The following is a 20,362-nucleotide window of genomic DNA, read 5'->3' on the forward strand; positions in this document are numbered from 1 at the left end:
TTATTTTCAAAGTTAATATATTAGAAAAATGAATCCTTTAGGTACTGATGAATTTAATGCAGATATATCTGATTCTAACACTCTGTGCCTTAAGAAAGATTTTTTTTTTTTTTCTTATCTCGTGGACATCAAAGCCCAAAATCACTTCTATCACATTTGTGGATCATTGTAATATGTAATTTTGTATGTGTTGTGCTACTTGAATGACTGATCAAAATACATGAAAGTATAAATTGGGTTTTAAATAGATTAGAATAAGGAGATGGGAGATACACATCCTGAATATTGTATCCAACCTGCTTATTGGTGTTTTAATGTCTCAAATTCTCATAACCAAGGGCTTTAGTATTACATCTTGTAGCACTCTCAACACTGCTGAACTGCAACTCCTGAAGTCAGAAATCCCATACATTAAAAAGAAACCAACAGATGGCATTTTAGAAGCCTCATGTTTCATTGTCCTATAAATAGAGATTATCAAACGCATAATGAGCACCCAGCAAGAATAATATTCCTTCTGTGTTAACCACTTTATTAATCATAAGCAAGCAACTAATACCTTTTTTACTTCTTACTGGTAGTTCTGTGTGTAATATATATGGTGTTATTATCATAGGTCTGTGCTCATAGGTTAATGTGAGTTAACATTTCAAGTGGGACACAGAGCACAGGTAACACCCACTTTTTTGGTCTTCTGCTACTCATATTCCTATAATGTGCATATACTGGTATTATGGTTATATTGTAGTTTTAGAGATGGATCCATTAGAGATGGATTTCAAATGGTTAGGAATCAGGTTTTCTTCTTCTAGAAGGGAGGGTGGTAACTGGCAGTTAGGTATAACTAAAGTCTTAGTTGAAAGGAGGTGAAAGAAATTGCATTTAAAATACTAATAATGCCAAGAAGACAGAGATTTCTTATGGATGGTGTAACCAGCTGTGCAGGAGAAATGTCAAAAGATGGTTATGGGAGCATTTGGAGTGTAGAAAAATCAATCTAAAAGGGTGTTACATAAAAATTGCGCATTTTATTATGATGTTGCCTTAGGACTGTTATCCTGTATCCTGCCATTAAGAGCTTCTTTCTCTTATAAAGTTACTCTACCTTCTCTTATATAAGTCCCTTAATATTATTTACTGTCTTTTGTAGAAGGAAAGCAGTGTACTGCTTTTAGTCATGTAAGAAGTAATGAACTAACCCATCTTGCTAAAAGAAAATAGATCAGCGAATCAGAAGTGTGCTTTGGAACACAGAAGGTATCACACAGAAAAGAACCCTTATTATTTTGTACATCTCCTTTCCTTGTGCATTTGGAATCCCGTCAGCTTACTTAAGGTCTTGTTGATGCTGCATCCATGTAAAGGTTTTGGTTTTGCATTAGCAGTTCCTAGTGATTCCTTGGCAAAGGTTAATCTCTCCCCAGATAACAGGTCTCATCAGAGACTTCCTCACCTCTGAAGAAGAGAGATGGTTCCTACCACTGTTTATTTTGGTTTGTGTTAGTCTGGGGTTGATTTTTACACATGAAGTTATACTTATTTTGAATGTTGCTTTATTTTATTCCAGGAAATACATTTTTTGTGAGGAAGATGTCATGCAAACATATAATGGGAAGCTTTGTTATTTCATGAATTGTTTTGCACTGTTTGTCAGCAGAAACTGTCATGAAAGGAATAAAACTCTTTGTCCTAAAGAGGAGTGAGACCAGTAGCCTGGCAACAGCTTCATTAATAGCTATTTGTCTGTTAGTCAAAATGCATAAAGAATGATCATAGAACTGGGATTTGGACCTTTGGCTATGGATGGCTGTTTATGGGACTTGAACTTACATGACAATTCTTTTGGTGCGGCCACTTTGTTACCCCAAGAGCTGCCTTGGCTTCTCCAGAGCCAGAGGCTGTGCTGTGCCTATTGAGGACTGTGCTTATCTAGCCAGTAGTGTGGTGGTTGGAAAAATGGTCCAAAATCTGGGCTTAAAATCAGCCCTGTCATGAGCCCACAGACTCAGTTCTTGTGTAGTCAACCTGTTTGTTTCTCTTGTTTGAGGGCAATGGCTAAATCATAAACAAGGGATGGATTTTTATACTCCAGTTTTCTTTTTAGAGCAAAGAAATATAGAGGTCTAGATTCTGTTCTAACTTACATATCACTATCAAAGTACTAGAGGCAGTCATACTTTTTGGAAGAGTAACCTTTATAAATTTCTCACTGGTGGGGGAAAAGAAAAAGAAATGGGGAGGCGAAAATTTGAGCTACTTAGCAGTAGATAAGAAGTCAACCTGGAAAAATGTCATGCATTTCAAAGAAGCAAAGATTTTCTGGCTACCGTGCGAGCTAGAGACCAAGAAATCAGGCATCAGAAAGGTGAGCTCTTAATTTTTATTTCTTGTTTCTAGAGGGAGATCTCTTTATTTTACTTTCCTGCCTAGTTTTGTAAAAGATGGGAAAGGCTTGGCTGGTTGAAGTGTATATGTGTGTTTCAGTCACTTTCTCTCCTCTTCCTCAATAATTTAAAATATAAAAAAAACCAAATCCAAACCTAAGTGCCATGACAATGGACATGCAGATAGAGAAAAGAGGCCAAAATGAATAACTCTTCTGGGATAATGCTACACTAAGTTTATGAAACAGTCCTGTAAAGCTTTGTTTTGTACAGAAGCACATTTGCATTAGTGGCTGTGTGGAGAGACCACCTCAAAAAATTTCCTAAGAGGAAATGTAAACACATCAGTGAAAGAGTGGATTTTCGAGAACTAAGCAGTAAAGCTGAAAAGCTACTGATAAAGATCCTCTTTTGGTTACTGTAAAAGAAGAATTATCACTGTGCAGTAGCACACAGCAGCAATGACGGGTAATTGGGAAGTGACACTGCCGTGAAGTTCAGTGAGCACAGCCTCGCTGGTCCAGGACAAGGGGATACCACCCCAGTTAAGAAACTTCTCTCGACTCAAGTTTGAGGTCAGACCTGCTCTTGGCCTTTTGGCTTTGTTTCCTCACTTATACTTTATTGCATCTTGAAATTCGAATCAGTCTACTGAGCTGTTGCCTGTGCTCCTTAGCAGCATGGTTTATGTACCGTGAACAAGCTAGTGCTGGCTGTGGCCTTGAGTTGAAAGGGAGTTTGCTCTTCCTGTAAACCTCCTCTCTCTAGCATTAATCCAAAGCAATTAAGTCTTTTTCCTGTGAGCTAGAAAGCTTATTCTTCTTGTGAGCTGATTTGGTTATCAGTTGCTGCATTAATTTAGTGATCTGATTCTTTGAATCTATTGATTTAATTATAACTTTTCACTCAATTTTTTTCATTGCATTATTCCATCTTTAGTAAAACTGTATAGTGAATCAGCTTAGAACAAGTATAGTTATTTAAATGTTTTTTTCTTGTTCAGCCTTGAAATGAAATTCATAATTGTACTGTACAGATGTATTCCACTACATTGCAATAAGATGAGCTCAAGGTTACAGAAAGCAACAGATAAGAAATTTGCTTGCCACTTGCTTTTGTTTTCCCACCAGCGTTCGAGTCCCTTTTAGTCTCAGGCAGTATTCAGAATCTGTTTTGCTTCCATAAGCATTGTAAAGTCTGATTGTGTGTTAATGGAAAATCGTTTGAGCTGCTGTGTTACCACCTTCATCAACAGAAGAGTGTTTGCATCCTGTGTACACAAATCCACGATTCACTGCTAACTGCAGATAGTGAGAACTTCCGCTCCAGCATTTAGAGGTCTAAATAGAAGAAATCATTCACTGTGCTTTTAAAATGCATCCTCTTAGGCCACTTTAGCTAAAGAACAATATAATATGGTGGCAACCACTGTCAGAATTGAGCAGGCAGGGCTACTGCCCCTGACAGAGAGGGAAACTGTGAATTTGTGCCTGTGTACATAGTTAGCAGTGTCATGCAGTAACCACTCATGCAGCTTGACCTCAGGAGGGAGCAGGGTGGTTTGCAGTTTGCTATTTCTATTTCACATTGTTAGGCAAATTTCTAGGGTGGTTCTCCAGGACAGTGGCCTACACAGCCAGGGTATGGAGCCACTAATGGAAACTTCTGACCTAGTGATCTTTGCTAGTAATGATCTTGATAGATATGAGCACTTGATTGGCAGGTTATCTGTGAAAGACCTGATAGATTTTTATCTCTGCCTAGGTGGTTTTGTAGTCAGGCAGTGATGTGGAGTTGGACTTGATGATCCTTGTGGGTGCCTTTCAATTCAGCATATTCTGTGATTCTATGAATGGTTGAGCAAAAGGAAAAGGAATATGTTGCTGATGGAAGGCTTCAGGTCCTGAGGCTAGAAATGCTGCTGCTGAAAACAATTCTGAGCCCAGATTATAATGCAAAATTACTCATCTAACTCAGATTATTTCACAAAATCCATGCATCCATATACACTTTCACTTTGAAAAGGGAAAAGGAAAATTCTACACTACTAATGTATGAGGCATTGCCAAACATTTGTTGAACTGAGTGCCTTGGAGCATGCTGGGCTGAAGAGAAAAACCAGAGAAGAAAAAAGTGTGTCTCTTAAACCAATTACTGCACCTAGTAATCACATCTGTTTGCCAGGCTTTAAGAAAACAAAGTTATAAAGTTTGCTTTGTTAAAGTGTGAATTGATGAAGTGCACCAAGGAGCAGGGTTTTGCAGGGATATATCATGTTATAATTGTTCCTTTCTATAATAGCTTTCCAATACAGAATTAGAGGGAAGTGGAAGTTCACTGAGAGGCATCTGTACTGTATTTATTTAGAGTACTGTACATCTGTACTGTATTTATTTAGAGGCTTCTTTTACGTATATAGTGCAAAGGTGATTGGTAGCTAGTTTGCAGTAAGAAGAACCTCTGAGCTTTCAAAAGTAGGTGCCAAGAGAGCAGAGGGACCAGACTGAGTGGCTTAAGGAAAACTGTCCAGCTGCTCTCCATGGTGTTGTGGTGCTGAAGCAATTGCATCCCTTTAGGTTGGGGTAGGGCTCTGAATCACCGTGGCAGTGAAGCAGGGCACCAGTGCAGAAGTGACAATTCCACCGTGGTGATCCTAAGCCAATCTGATTTTCTTCTCTTATTGCATGGAAATTTTGTTTTTGCTATGCTGAGGGAAGAGCAAGGTATTCTGTTCTGTGGACTTTCCTAAACCAACTGCAGAAGGCTTTTGAGGTTCATGAGGATTATGGCATTTGCTGCTGATCCTCCTGAGCCCCCTTCTGTAAGCCCTTTTAATTCAGTTGACATAGATGAAGGTGGTGGAGCAGTTATGGCTTTTATTAATTTCTTTGGACTGGTTTGCCCTTAATTAAGGGTCATCCATCAATGCAGGTTGGAAAAAGATACTTGGAGTAAACAACAGGATGGCAAATACTGTTATGTCACCTATCTCTCCGAAATATATTTTACTTGGTAAATTATAGGAATGATGTGAAATGATCAAATAATGGATGCATCTTCGTTTAGTGTTTCTGCTGGATTTTCTTAGGTCCTGATTGTAAATCTGTCCCTTGAGAGGGAAACCTGTCTCTTAATAAGCCTAAGTAGGTGGTGGAGTCAAAGGCCTCTGAGGAAAGTAAAATATAATTTGTCTCTAATAGTAAGTCCATCTAAAGCATAAATGCCTAAAAACAATTTAGAGATAATGTTCCAAACAAGGTTCAGAAACAGAATTTTGCTTTATTGTAACACATGACACAAAGATCACTGTGTACCTGTGATTTTTTTATTCCTGGTGTTTATAAGTTCTGAGTGCAACAAGAGACTTGTGGTAAAAAGGGTAAAGACTGTCTGTTCTTGAGTTTTTACCAACTGCTGTGTGAGGAAAAGAGTGTTCATCTACTTGTGTAACAGGTTTTGTGGATGTGCAGATAGACCAGCACAGGTGATAGCATTCATTCACTTAACAGTATTTCCAGCAGGAGGAAGCCAGAAGTGGGAAAGTAAGGTCCCTGTACATTATCACAAGAAACCCACTCTGCAAATTGGGATTAAGCTAGCAAAGCAGTAAAATAACTAAGAGGTCTTTATCAACTTGTGAAAACAAAAGCACAGTCTGCATAGAAATCTTGGAGAGGTGTTTAAAGGTTATTTTTGGAATGGTGCAAGTACTACCCAGGGAAACTGGTCAAGTAATGGTATAGGGGGTGATAAATCTGGAGGACTGCTTGGGAGCATGAAAACTGATGATTTTATACCCTTAAGTATGTCATTTAAAATGTAGGTGTAAGGAGGTACTTTAGTTTGAGATTGAGGGGGTTTTTTTCCTTGCCCCCTCCCCTGGCATAATTTATTTAATGTAAAATATTCTTCCAAGAGTGCTTTGCTTACTTGCTTGTGGACTCTTGCATGACTCAGAGCAGTAAGTGAAAAATCTTCTTGTGTTTCCAGGGAACAGAAATCCTTACCTAACAATGCTCTAAAAGGTCAAATTCAATTTAATAAATTTATCTCTCAGGAAAACAAGCATCTTTTTTAGCTAGTGGAGCTAAAAAAAAAAATGATTTTGCATTTTGAAAAAAATAATTTGAAGTGTATTATAGGTGTGTAAGTTTGGAGTGCTAAAAGCTTCTATTACTGAGACCACATTGGTGTAAATCCTCAGTACATGTTGAAGTCAGTAGCATTACTTGTAATTCTATTATATAGTCTCTGTGAAAAAAGGAGAGCTGCTGGGAAATGCAATTCAAATTTGGTCTTAAAGTACTTATCTAAGGGCTGTATCCTGACAGCATTTTAAAAATAAGGGTTGTAATCAATGTTATTGCTTAAAAATCAATGTTGCCTGGTCTAGTCATGTGTGATAATACAGCACTGCAGCAAATAAAGCTATTTCAACTGCAGGCTTGCATTCAGCTGGATAGCATGTAGCTGCAGTAAAATATATTGCTGTATAATGCTGCACAGTTTGGACTAGGAGCATGATAGGAGTGTATTTTATGATATTATGAAGACATTGGAGAACGTGGGAACTTAGGAACCATTGGTTGGTGAGGTTTCATGAGGGTACTGTGACAGGGACTGTGACTCAGGGAGTGCTGAGTGCTTGAAGTGACATCTGTTTTTTTATCCTCCCTTCCCTTTTCATAAGCCCTTTACCACAATATCTCCAAGTTTTCAGAAGGCCAGAAGTTTTTGTTGGCTTTATGTTTTCTCAGAACTGTTGAGTCCAGTTGCAAAATAATAGTTTGAAGTTCATTTCTTATAAGAATCAATAAAAAGAGGTCATTGTTTCCAGTGCTTTCAGGTGTTGTATACCAGGAATCGAAATGTTTTGGAACTCTTGAACTAATTTGTACTTTTTTCTGTGGCTTAAACTTCTACACTATGTCAATAATACCCAAATGGTTCTATGTGGAGGTCTACAAAGTCATGTGGTGCTGGGTTGCCTATTTCCACTGGCCACACTATAAAAACTACTGCAAATGTGTCTCATGCACTTATGTTTTCAGCTGAGGCTGTATAAATGGGAAGGGACAGGTGTTGAAGGGATGAGGCAGCACTAAGATGTGGCTTACATGACCTAAACCATGGGAAAGGTGGTGAATGCCTGAGTGCGCTCATAGGCAGGAGTGTTCATAGAAAAAGCTGCTTTTCAGGGAGAGGTATAAAATGCCCACAGAAAATCAACCTGACATAAACAAGCTTCTTGACACTGGGAAAGCTGGGTTAGAAAGCTGCTACTCTGTTCATGCTCAAAAAAACACCTTCTACAGCCTAAAAGTGGGAAGGAAGCAGTGTGATTTTTCTCTTCTCTCCCCCTTTCTCACCAGGCCATATGGAAATATTTCAAGGTGGTTTTCCTTCTTTCTTTTTTTTTTTCTTTCTCAAAAGAGGTGTATATTCTTCCCCCACTCCTTTTCCAACACCTCATCATCAGGACACCCCTTTCTCAGGTGGGAGACCTAGTTCAGGTGCCTAGTCCAGCAGAATTGAAGAAGTAACAAAGAGATGAGTATAATCAGCTTGTATTTCTGGGTGAGTTTGTCTCTAGAGCTTTTCTTATCCATTTCAATATAAGGTATTTTCCCCCACTTCACACACTCCTCCCCACCAGGGTTAAAAGGTTGAAAAGAAACAAAAGCATTAGACAGCTGAAGACCTGTCACTGGGGTCAGCAATGGAACTTGGATACTGAAAATTTACATCAGGACTCAGCTACATGGAACGAGTTGTTCCCAAGGACCACAAGAAGCATTTTCTGATGGAAATTATTTTAAATTAGATAACTTTTTTGTAGTCTCTGTATGATATACCAGCTTGAAACTACTTAAAATTACTTGTTTGACCAGCCAAAAATAAACCCACCATGTTTCCCTTATACCTTCTAGAGAAGTAGGACAACTGAATGAGTGCAGTAACTAAGGAAAGGAACTTGATGTTCTTGTTCACCCTTAAATTGAGAAATGAATACGATGTTCATGCAACAGTCCACTCAATTAGTCATGAAATGAATCAGTGACTGTGGTGGGAATGGAGCCCAGGAATCATGGCCCCTCTGCTCCAATGGCTGGATTGCACTGCCTTTAAAAACAATCCGTTTTTTTGAATAGGAAATTTAAGATATACCATGGCAGTTTACCATACTGTTCTGGCTTTTTTGTTGTTTTTGTTGGTTGGTGGTTTCTTTTGTTTCCTCTAAGAGACAAAAATTACAACAAGCAAAAGCTTGGTGAGGATAAATTTTGAAGTCAGGCATACAGTGAGAGTCAAGCTGATGGTTCTGGTATAAAATCTTCATTTCCCTTCCTGGAAACATGAGTATGAATTATGAACTCTATGACTGGGGACCTTTTCTAAAAGAGAACACAAATCCCTGGGAGAATATATTCTCTTCTGCTCTGTGTGTGTGACTGCCATTAATGCTAATGGAGTCAATGAAAAGGCAAATATACCCTTGTTTGTACAAATGGCTGCAAAGTAGATGCTATAAAAACACACTGGGAAACAAACAAACAAAACAACCCCACCCCAAACAAAGAAAAACCCCAACCCATCAACTCCATGACACAGCATTGCAAGTCAAAAAAAGAGACCTTATCAGCTAGAAGTGACCTATTGTAGGACAGTGGTAAGTATAATATGGTTTAGAATGGACTGCTGAGGAGGATCAGGGTTGTTTTTTTTTTAAGGTAAAATTACTTTCCACTTAGAGTACTTTCCATTGTGAGGCTTTTAAAGGGCTTTGTACCCACAAACTGAATCACTATTTAGTGATGGAATTAGTGCAACTGAAAATGTTCCTATTCTTTGCCTGAGATGCAGCAAAGGGCAGTTTCTGGCTTGTAGCAAAATTTTCTGCTTACATCACTCCTTGGTGGAGTTTGCAGTGAAGTAGGAACAAACACGAGACCAGTTACTGTGTCTTGGCTCCAGGGCAGAACTTTTTCAAATGAACATGTTCAGACTTCTGTGGTTATGGGCTTCACCACACAGCAGCATCTGCTTTACTGATTTTGTTGCTGTTTAGTGGGGTAAAGTGAGAAGTAGCAAGAATATGACTTCTCCAGAGTCCTCATCCAACTGAGGTGAACCGCAGGTTAAATTCTAGTAACTTGTTTTCTCCTCTGTCTGGCATACCCACCCTGCAGTTTCAATCAGTTCTAACAAAGCAAGGATATATTTTTATGGTCAAGTGTTGGTAAATTTTGTAATAGTGGAAGTACTGGGAAATGTATTTGCAGTGAAGTATCTGTAAAACATAGGGGTCATTCTTGGCCTATTGCTACCCATGAAAGTGCAAGATTGGTCAGTGTGTATTTATGGCAGCTGTACAAGGAAGGATATCTGGGGTTTTTCCTGTTATGGTTTTCCTTTTGGGATGTGTCTGCCTCTTTGGGTTGCTGTGATGGCAGAGGACAGCTGTCCTAGCACTGTCTCATCTGTAATAGGCAGCTCGTTGAACAGCTCACAAGACTGGACTGGGTGTACAATGGGGATGGATCAATGAGGCATGCAAGATGTTTTTGAATGGAGTTCCCCTGAAGAGGGTTTTATCTGTTCTGTGGAGAATCTTGTAAATTGTTTCTCCCCCTCCAATGAATGCCAGTGAAGTTAGTTCAGAGGTTATCTCGATATGGCTACTATTAAATCAGGAACAATGGACAAACACTTTTACTTGGAGAGCCTGCATTCTGATGCAACTGTACTGCAACAAGGATGACAAGCATACCTATTTTTTTTTTAAGAAGGATCTCTGCTCAGGAAAACTTATGGAGTTTAGCCTTTTCCAGTGAGTGTTCAGTGGATATAATGACAAGGAACTTGCTTAGAAATGGAAGAGAAAAGGGTTTTCCTCTAACTATGAGTTACACCCACATCCCGTACAGTAATTACAAAGGATTCTTCAGCCACTTGTGTGTTAGAATTCTCAGTCAACTACATATTGATGGTATTAAAATGTTGTGAATAAAGATATTCCTTTTTGAGTTCCTTCTGAATCAAAGTGTTTATTAAATACAGATGCCAAGATAGAGATTACATTTAACAACACCTATAAAACTTGCCTTGGACTACATTAAGAGTGCATTTATGCAATTATGAAACTGTGGGAGCCTGGAAAAGCCTCTATAGGCCCTTACCTATTGTAAAGAAAATGCCTGTTAGAGTAAAATAAGGTGTGAAAAGGCACAGCTGGAAGAGAGGAGTAGGGAAGTAAATATGAATCTTATCAAGATGCAACAGATATTGAATTGATGAAATTAAGCAAACATCAGTATGAATTAAATCAAATCTAGGCTGTGTGTACTCTGCTGAATTAAATCAGGTAAAAATATGGAAATAATAGTGCTTTGCCTTCTTTATGGCATCTTAAAAGGCATGTCAATCCAAATAAAGTTTGACTGTAGCAAAGTTTCAGATTGTTGGTAGGCACACAACAAATTAATCAAGAATGTTGACTGTCCCACAAAGAACTCAATAATTCAGCAGCCTCTTCTTGCAGACTTTAGTCCATTTACTCCTGGAAGATTATCATACTGTGCTATCAACCATGAAAAGAGAAAAGGTGGCTTTAATAATCTAAAGAAGCTTCAATAAAGCAACTGAAACTTAGAGTTGTCAACACAGGAGAATGACAATCAAAATGAATTTTTAAACACAAGCATCCACAAAGTAAGGAATGCATAGTAGGTTTGAGATTTTGCATTACTATTTCCCAAGTGAAGCACAGCTGTTCAATTTCATTGCATTTTAAAATGAGAAATTTGACCTTTTTTGTGTGTGTTAGCAATAGGTATCTTGGCTTGAGATTGTTACCATGTTGTATACGATCATATTTTTGTTTATTTTTTGTTTTCGTTCTTCCGCCTCCATAGACTGAGCAGCTAAGGACTGGAGGTATTTGCTGCATCTTTATACCCGTATAACTGATTTAGAGGAGGAGTTCCATTTACTTTCAGAAGAAATAATAATAATTGCTATGTGTACAGACGTAGATATATATATATATATGCACATATTTTCATATGTGGAAGCCTCAGCTTAGCTACAGTAAATGGGTGGAACTTGAGAGAAGACATGAGAAATGTTGACTCTTAAAGCACTCCATTTATTCTGAGCATAGGGTACAGTATGATAAAAGTCTCAATGTTATGGTCTTGTGGAGTTCCTGCTTATGAGGCAGCTTTGTAAATGCTCAGTAAATGTGAGGGGCTTTCCAGACCCAGGCATGTCCTGCAGCCAGAGTTCTGATGTTGTCTTTCAAAATGTGCTTCATTCTTGCCACGGTAGCACAGAGAGATAGAGCCCTGGGCACAAGGCTCTGAGTGTGGCACTGCACAAGCCTTTCAGTTTACCTTTATAGGATACTTTATGTTTCTATTTGCAATATAGTTTTTGAAGCACTACTCAGGCCATTCTCTTGTGGTAGCAAACCTCAGTGGGTACAGGTTTCATACCATGTTCATTCAGGTAACAGCAATAAGTACAGCAATAACTCATGATAGGTAAGCCTAAAATCACCACAGTGGTTTGCAAAGGTAATAGAGCTGTCTGAAATCTGCATAGAAACTCATCTGTTGCCACAGAGTTGAATTTTGAGTAGTGCCTGTCACTTGAGTTGAGTATTTACGTTGCATATTGCTAATGAGATGCCATCCTTCCACTGGCACTGTAAATCCAGTGGTACCTCGGGTAATAATGTGCTATGAGTCCCCTATGCCATGATGATGGAATATCACAGTGACCTACAACATCCTTAATATGCAAAATGTTGGCAAATGGATTAGCCTTTTAGTGTTGATTGCTGCATCTAAACAATGTTCACCCACTGCAAAATGTCAGCACTCTCCTGATGGCAAATGATGAGTGGCAGAATTGAAATGAGTGGTCTCATTTATACTGGTCTTAGAAATGTAACATTGATAGCTTTTTTGGGAAGGAGGGAAATCATAGGGGAATCAGTAAGTGTTATGAAAGACATAATCCAAGTCAAAGTTGTTGGCTTTTTTTTGTTGTTGTTGTTAAAAAAAAAAAAAGTGGTGAAGGAGGAGAAAGAAAAAAATTATGCAAATAATGGGAAAGAAGAGGCAATGCAGCCTGACTGCTGCAACTCTTCATCCTGAAGAGACGCTACTGAATTTGCAGTTCTTCTCTTTACTGTGGTGGATCCATTTAGGTCTCGTTGTACGTTGCGTGTTGCATATCAGATTTTATGGCATTTGAGATTTCTTCTAGGCATTTTTCTTGTTAGTTGTTGTCCTCTGACTGTAGCCTTCTGCCCAGTTTTGGGGCCTGTTTCAGTTGGTCTGTTTTACAGTATTCTGGACTCTCGTCTTTCCCCCATCCCTCCCTTGGCTGGGACTGGATCCTTTTCTGCATGCAGAGTGTTTGCTCACAGAGTTCACAGGAAATTTTGTAACTTGTCCAATTCACTGGGTTTAGATTTTTAATATTTTATATTACTATTTTATTATTACTAAAATAGCAGCCAGAGGCATTCGAGCTGAGGTCAGGACCTCACTGTGCAAACTACAGAAAGAGGCAAACCTGCTCCCAAGTGCTTGGAGTGCTACTGACGGGTGCTTGGGTGTCTGCACAAATCACAGGGTTAACAGCTGCATGTTTCTACAGCTTTCAGGCTAGGATGCCAAAGCACTACTCAAACAGAAATAAATTTAGCCTCCTTTATGAAAGTCAGAGACTGGTTCTGTGGTAACACTTTCCCCCTCTCTAATTCCCACACATGTACTTGTTACTGACATATATATGACTCTGGTCAATATAGGTGCTTAACTTTTTAAAGAGCCTGTGTAAGTCACTAAGTGCATATTGATTTGAAGCAAATGTAAATTAGAATTAATTTTGACTTGCTAACGTAGTCAAATAAGGAACATTTCTATTGATCTCTGTCCCAGAAGCCAATTATCTGGATTAAGTGTTTTTATTACATGAAATGCAGAGTATAGTATATATCATTCTGCATTGATCAGTGTGAAATTGCATATTTAAGACAAGGACTGTAAGTAAGAGTAGTTAACAAGTGATTTATTTTTAAAAACCATATCTTGTTTTATTTACCCCTGCTCTTCCCTGTTCAAAAGCTGTGCTTGTAACTACCACTGAATAAGAGGTTGTTGATGCATGTGGATCAACTGGGATTCTTGTTCATATCATTTCCATTTCGGCTTCCTTCCCTTTCACTCTGCTCCATCTATACTGTGTGTTCCCTCCCCCTTCTGCCTCCCCAGCCACTGTAAAGCTTATCTAGATTTCCTACTCCTTTAGCATTGAGCAGTTCTTGTCGTACTGTGCTCTGCATGAAAAAAAAATATTTTCTATATGGAATAAATACATTGCAGCTATCGCTCCTGCAAGCAAGCAATGCTAAGTATCCGGAGAATTTACTAGAGCATATACAGGTGATGGTTATAAAAAGTGTGCTGAATAGGCGTCACAGGTATGCTGTAGTAAGTGACAGGGGTCCGGGTGCCGCCGGACCCTCCGTGACCAGCCTCCCGGGGCTCAGCAGGCGGCGGGGACCCGGTCATTCCCTGCCGAGCCCTCGGGCTCTGCCTTTCCCTTCCCGAGAGCAGGATGCGGCCACAGAGCGCTGTTACCAGGCTTGCGCTTGCAAGACTGCGACCTCCAGGAATCGCTCTGCTTCCCGTTATCCAAAGGCTGACATTATCTCTATGTATCGCTATAGCGGTCCGTGCCTCAGCCCTACAGCAACTTAATAATCCTGGTAACATCCTGCACTCAACTAATTTTCTTGGCAGTAGTTTTAATTACGTTTCGGGCTCCTGAATGAATTTGTTTTCTCTGGATCCTCGGTATATTGAGACGCTTGTCACGTTTGGGTGCCTGCAATCACTGATGCGTTTGTTTTAGGGGATGAATTAGTCTTCTGAGCCTGAGCATGTCCAATTTATGAATTAGATTTCATTGAAAGCTAGAACAAAACAAAACAAGAAAAGGTTATGCTGTACCACTTTTCTCCCCCACCCCCTCACCCCTAGCGCGGGGGTAAAAGCCTCTCATTTCCATTTCGCTCCTCAAACGCGTGGACCATGTCCCGGGCCCGAGCGTGCGGAAGGAGGAAGGGGCAATCCCTGCACCCCGCGGTGCCCCGAAGTTGTAGGAGCGGCGGCGGGCGCGGCCCCGCGCCCTTACCTGCGGGGGCGTCCCGCGGAGCCGGGCGGGGGCTGCGGGAGGCCGCGCGGTGCTGGGCGCCCTCCGGGCAGCGGCTGCGGCCCCGCGGACCCTCCCGCGCCCGGCAACGGGGAGCTGCCCACCCGCCTCGCCTCCCTGCGCTTCGAGCATCGGCCCCCTGCCCGTTTCCTCCGGGAGATATGCGTGATATACATGTACACCTAATTCTGGATGTACCCAGCTGTACGCGGCCGCGATCGGTCTCCCCGGCTCTCCCGCTGCCCCCGCCGCTGCCCGCCCGCCCGCCGTGCCCCGGCGGCACCGAGCGCCGAGGCTCCGCAGTCACGTGGCGCGGGGGGCGGGCGGCGGCGGCGGGGGGGCCGCTCCGCAGTTCGCGGTCTGCCGGCGCCCCGGCACACACCGAGCGCTGGAGGCTCCGCCGCGCCGCCTGCCAACCCGGGATCTACCTCCGTGATTTTTTTTTTTTTTTTAAGCCCCGGCTTTTTTTTTTCTTTTTTTTTTCCCCCCCCCCCCCTCTCCGCCTGTCCCCATCGCCCGTTTTTGCTCGATTTTGGGAAATTCTTGGGTCGCTGCAGGAATTTGGGATTTTTTTTCTGAGAGGGGGGTGTTTGGGCATCTCTCCCCGGCGCCCGCTGTCTTGCTCCACCTGCCCTTGCACCTTTTTTCTTCTTTTCCCCTGTCTGTCTCTCCCACCAAACCCGGGCTGATGTGCTGTGCGAGAGGCTGGAAATGGAAGTGTTGATGCTCTGGCTTTTCCCCTGGATATTTCAGTGCGTTTCGGTGCGGGCGGACTCCATCATCCACATTGGTAAGACAGGGAACGGGGGGGGTGTTGGAGAGAGACGCGGTAGATAAATAAATATATAAAGGGAACATCTCGTTTAGCCGCGATAATGTCACGGGCAGCGGTTGAACCCAACTCCGTGGAGAGACAGGAGGAGGGATGGGAGAAAGGCGGCTAAATTCCCCACCCGGCTCTCCCTGATTGTAAAGTTAGGGGCGAAATGCCGTCTGTTTGCCCGGCCAGGAGCGAGCAGGGGACCTGCCGGGGCCGCCGCTGCGGTCTCCCATGTGCCTGGGGAGTCTGTGCTTGGACCTGTTTGCGTGGAAAGGCTTTCTTCCCCCCCACCCCCCGCCTCCTCGCCGCCGAAAACAAACAACCGCCCCCATCACCCGAGCACGGGAGAGGCATAGTCTGAACGTGCTCACAGGGAAAACTTTAGGGGAGATAATCCCCTGTTTTGCATCCCCTGTCGTAGCAGGTGTCAGCCGAGCCGGAATGCGGAGGGGGGGAACTTGGCTGGGAAAGGGTTAGAAAGGCGAGCTTTGCAGCGGCTCTGTGTGTGCGTGTGTGTCTATGCGCGCAACTGTTGTGGTTTGAATAAGATCTCATTAAAACCCCTGGGCAGCAAGAAGGCTGGATCAGCAGTGGGAGGAAGAGAGGGATGAATAAGAGGCTAAGGAAAGGCTGATGTGAACTTTTATGGCTTCTGGGAGCAAGGCACGGTGATGTCCGCGGGAAGCCTGGCAAGCAAAAGCGAGGCTCTGCAGTCACCTTTTGGCTGGTGTTGAAAGGTACCAGCAGGAACGAAAATGAGGATGTTTAGGGGTGGAGAGGGGGGAGAGAATCACTTGTGGAGGATGATAGAGGAGGAGACGGGAATACGGCCGGGAAATGAAAAGCCGTAATTCCCACCAGCCTTTCGGGGAGAATGAGAGATCAAAAAAAGGAGGGGGCCGGGGCAGGAGCCATCCTGGTGAGGGGAGGCTCCGCTGAGACGAGAGGAAACTCTCGTGTCGACCCGGGGAGAGGAAAGGGAGAGGGGGACCAGCCCTGTAACAAGTTTCCCGGCACGGGCAGCTCCGGAGCAGGTGGAGGAGGCTCCGGTCATCGCCGCTCGCCTCCGGAGCCTGGGGGCGCAGCCAAGGCAGACAGCATTGCGGAGCCATTAAGGAGACGGGGTCAGCCCTGACCGCAGCGGAGGTCTCTGGTCCAGGGACACTCCCCAGGGCAGGGCAGACCCCGGCGGCACCGGGACCAGCCCAGCGGGGACGCAGGGAGGCGGCCTTGGAGAAGTACCCTGGCCAGGGGCAGAGGGGTGGGCGAAACAATCTCCGCGGGTCTTCCCCTCGGCCCCGGTTCTCTTGCGCGTGGACGGTGTCATCTCGGCTTTTCCCCTCACGAACTTCGGCCCGAGTAGTGTTTGCTAAGTGCTGGCAGAAATAGTGGTCCGGTGGGCAGGAGCGAGGAGCTGCTGTGTGCACGGCTCTGATTTCACACGGGCAGTGCACAGGCACGCACGGTGTGAATCAGCAGGACTTTTCCAGGCTGGGGAATAACGTTTTTTTTTGCTTGTTTTGTTGCCAGCTCTAAAGATCTCCCACCGCCGCGTACAGCAGGGCAGTAAGCCTGGCGTGGGCATACACACGCTCCGTAGAGAGGGATTTTATGTAACACACATCGCCAGATGTTTTCACGTTAACTGCATAAACAGGACAGTAAAATTACAGCTTTCAGGTTGCTGGACGCAAATCCTGACTTCACGTTTGTGCGTGCTTGTAAGCTTCAACAAAACTGCGGCCTGAAAGGCGGCATCCCAGGAGCGGCGAAGCAGAGCGAGCAAAAAGTTGGTGGAGTTCCCAAGCCTGCTCCCTTTCTCATCACTGGCGAAGCGAGTCCCTCACGCCGGCGTGGCTGCGGTTCAGGGCTCCGTAAATGCCAGTGGAGCAGAAGTGGCCCGGAGGAATGCTGAGCTTCCCCGTGCCCGGCCGCCCCCTCGTGTGTCCCGGCCCCGATGCTCCGGGAATGCCCTGCCTGGCACCGTGCGAGCCGGCCCGGAGGGGAGCCGGAGCTCTGGGGTGGCGGGTGGGCCGAGGTGGTGACGAGCGGGGCCGAACACTCCTCACCCTCTGCCGCCTTCCTCCCCCTCAGGTGCCATTTTCGAGGGCAATGCTGCCAAGGACGACGAGGTGTTCAAGCAGGCGGTGTCGGATCTGAACCTCAATGACGACATCCTCCAGAGCGAGAAAATCACTTACTCCATCAAGCTCATAGAGGCCAACAACCCCTTCCATGCGGTGCAGGAAGGTGAGCGCCCCGGGCGGCACCCACGGGGCGGGCGGGGCTGGGTGCGGGAACGGGATGGGGCTGGACGGGGGACTGTCTCGTCCCGGCGGCGGGGAGGGGGCGTCAGCGCCGGGGACAGCCCGGACCTGTCCTGGCGCTCGGCTGGAAACTTTCCTTCGGTCGGGGGTGGGCGCTGTCTTACAAGGAAAGGGGAGGGACGGCGCGGTGCGGTGGCGGCAGCGCCGAGTCCAGCCCAGCTCAGCCCAGCCCGGCCGTGCGGCGAGGGCAGCCCGGGCTGGGAGAGAGGGCAGGGCAGGGCGTGGGGGTCTCCGCATCGCTCCTGGATCCACAAGCGCCCCCTCTCTCCGCCGCTGCGGAGGGAAGGTCGGGCCCCGGTCCCCACCGCCGCCCCCGATCCCCCGGCAGGGACGCGGCGGGACAGGGCAGGCGAGAGGGTCCCGCCCGGAGGGGAGGGGGTCGTGCGGCACCGAGGGGCCGGGCAGGGGGATGCCGCGATTGCAGGAACGGCCGCGGATGGTGCGGGGCGTCTCTCCCGAGCATCCGCCCCCGCGCCCCCCGAGGGGAGGCAGAGGCGCGGTCAGCGCGGAGCTCCATCCCGGGGAGCGGGGGAAAGGGCAAGGGAGGCGGCTGGAAACCTGCCCAGAGTATACGAGTTCTGACAAGTCCCTACGTGGGTAAATAATTTCAATTAGATCTTTTGCAAAAGGGAAACGTTTAAATTAATCAGCTTGCCTTTACAAATAAGACTTTAAAAAGATATTATTTGTGACTTAATGAAGTGAAGGTTAATTATGGCCTAGGTTATTTCAGAAGCTGCGTTTTTCAGTAGTAATTATTCTAGAAACAGAGAGCTATTTATATATCCAGACTAGAATATTTAAAAAAAATGATTCATCACCAGCCTTACCCTTAGTTTTACAGAGCACAGTGAATCTTTCCTGGTATGAAAATTTGCATTAATCCATATGTATTTATGTCTAAGTTGTGTACATGCAAATTATGGCTACAAAATTACATCAAATGTTAATTTTCATGAACTCCGAACAATTTCTTTAGCTATTTCTTTGCCTCAGAGGAGGTGCTAGTTAATATCATGCACATTCAGGAGAAATAGCAGTAGATATCTTTTCAAGGGCCTCATCCCATTGACAGTAGGATTCCTCCTGCTGCTCTGAAAGCTTATCAAGGTGGTATAAAAATAATCTTTATGAAATGAGAAGAAGGGGACTTTAAAACGAAACTCCACCCACATATTCAGACATCAGAGGAAAACAAAAGTCTCTAAATAATGGCGGGTTGATTTACTGGCAAAGAATAACTGAACAATTGGATCTTCTTACATTTGCAAAAAGCTCAGTGTCCTATATTGGAGCTTATTCATATTCATGGAAGTGACAGTAGTTGGCTGGCTGAACAATTGCTTTCAACAGTGTCTCTTCTCAGAAGTTAAACTTTGTGAAACAATTTTGAATGCCCAAGGATCTGAGCTGACAGTCTGGTGGATGGGGTCTCTGCTCAGTTTTGTTGAAAGCAGAAAAGCATGACCCACTGGAGGATTCTTCTTGATCTAGGGTTTTTTTTCTGTTTCCTTTTTTTTTTTTTTTTTTGATTTGGTTGTTTGCTAAGCTTGAAGACTGGTAGTACTGCATTTTTGAAGTCTATCTTGAAAATAAATTTTCTCTGTTGAAATTCTGTGCGGCATCCACAGAAAAGAATCTGGTCAGATTTTCAAGCTTTTTGGTATAGAATCTTTGTACTACCTCAATATATGTAACCAAAGATGTTTTCTGCTGTCCCTTCCAAGATGTTCTTTGAGGACTCATGTGCCCGTTGCAGCTAGAAATGCTAACTGACGAACTGATACAATGCTTGGACAATTAAGGAGGTGGTTGATGAAGGTTCTCAATTCCAAAAAAAACTTGTTCTCCATCACTACTTCATTAAGGCACATCAAGGTGTCTTCTTTTGGGAGGACTATGAAATGATCCTATCTGCAAGCCAAAGCTTGCCACAATGGGAGAGCTAAGCAAAGTGTGTCAGACTTTGCTCAATTTCCTGGCTTGCTTTATTGGCTTAGGTCTTTATTTTCTTTACTTTACATTTAATTTCCTACTTTTGAAATCATTATACAACATGCTGACAGAACGATCCACGGGACATCCAAGTTGCTGCTCTGTTCTTACTGAGCTGTGTCACACTGCCCAGTGTTACTTGGTGTTGTTCTGACTATTCAAAATCTCACTTATCTCACCTTAAGGATGTTCTGCCCATTTTGGTAAAATGTTGCAGGTAGTAGTCAAAATAATCTGGAGCAAATCCGCTGCCCAGACTGCTCACACAATCTTGCTGCTGCTACGTAAAGTGCCCTGACATCCACATTATTCTTCTGCAGCGTCTTTCCAAGCAGCACCATGGAAATCAATGTTGCAAGCCTTAGTTTCATAGGGATGGAACTTTTCATAGTAAAAACCAATTTGGAATAAAAATAGACCATTGTGATGCTACCACCAGAACAGTTCACATGAACAAACCAATCACAAATATTGCTTATATTTGAGTTGTCTTTTGCACAATCTTGTGAGGCAACATCGTAAATTATTTCTTAAGTCTTTTTAAAAGAATGCTGCAAGTAAGGGCCTTTATTTCAATAATTTTGTACTGGTAAAATGATGGAGAG

At 43.7% G+C, this 20,362-nt stretch overlaps 1 protein-coding gene across 2 annotated transcripts in view; it reads left to right on the plus strand.

The window, feature by feature from the left end:
* The first annotated feature begins 15,108 nt into the window (after window positions 1-15,108).
* Window positions 15,109-20,362, plus strand: part of GRID1 (glutamate ionotropic receptor delta type subunit 1) — a 519,369-nt gene continuing 514,115 nt past the window's right edge. For both annotated transcript variants that reach the window (XM_032695050.1, XM_032695049.1), the window contains exons 1-2: window positions 15,109-15,405; window positions 17,530-17,685. In XM_032695050.1, the coding sequence (XP_032550941.1) occupies window positions 15,327-15,405; window positions 17,530-17,685 (235 nt within the window). In that variant the 5' untranslated portion in view covers window positions 15,109-15,326. The remainder of the gene's footprint in view (window positions 15,406-17,529; window positions 17,686-20,362) is intronic.

This window comes from Chiroxiphia lanceolata, chromosome 8, assembly GCF_009829145.1.
Source record: "Chiroxiphia lanceolata isolate bChiLan1 chromosome 8, bChiLan1.pri, whole genome shotgun sequence".
Lineage (NCBI taxonomy): Eukaryota > Metazoa > Chordata > Aves > Passeriformes > Pipridae > Chiroxiphia > Chiroxiphia lanceolata.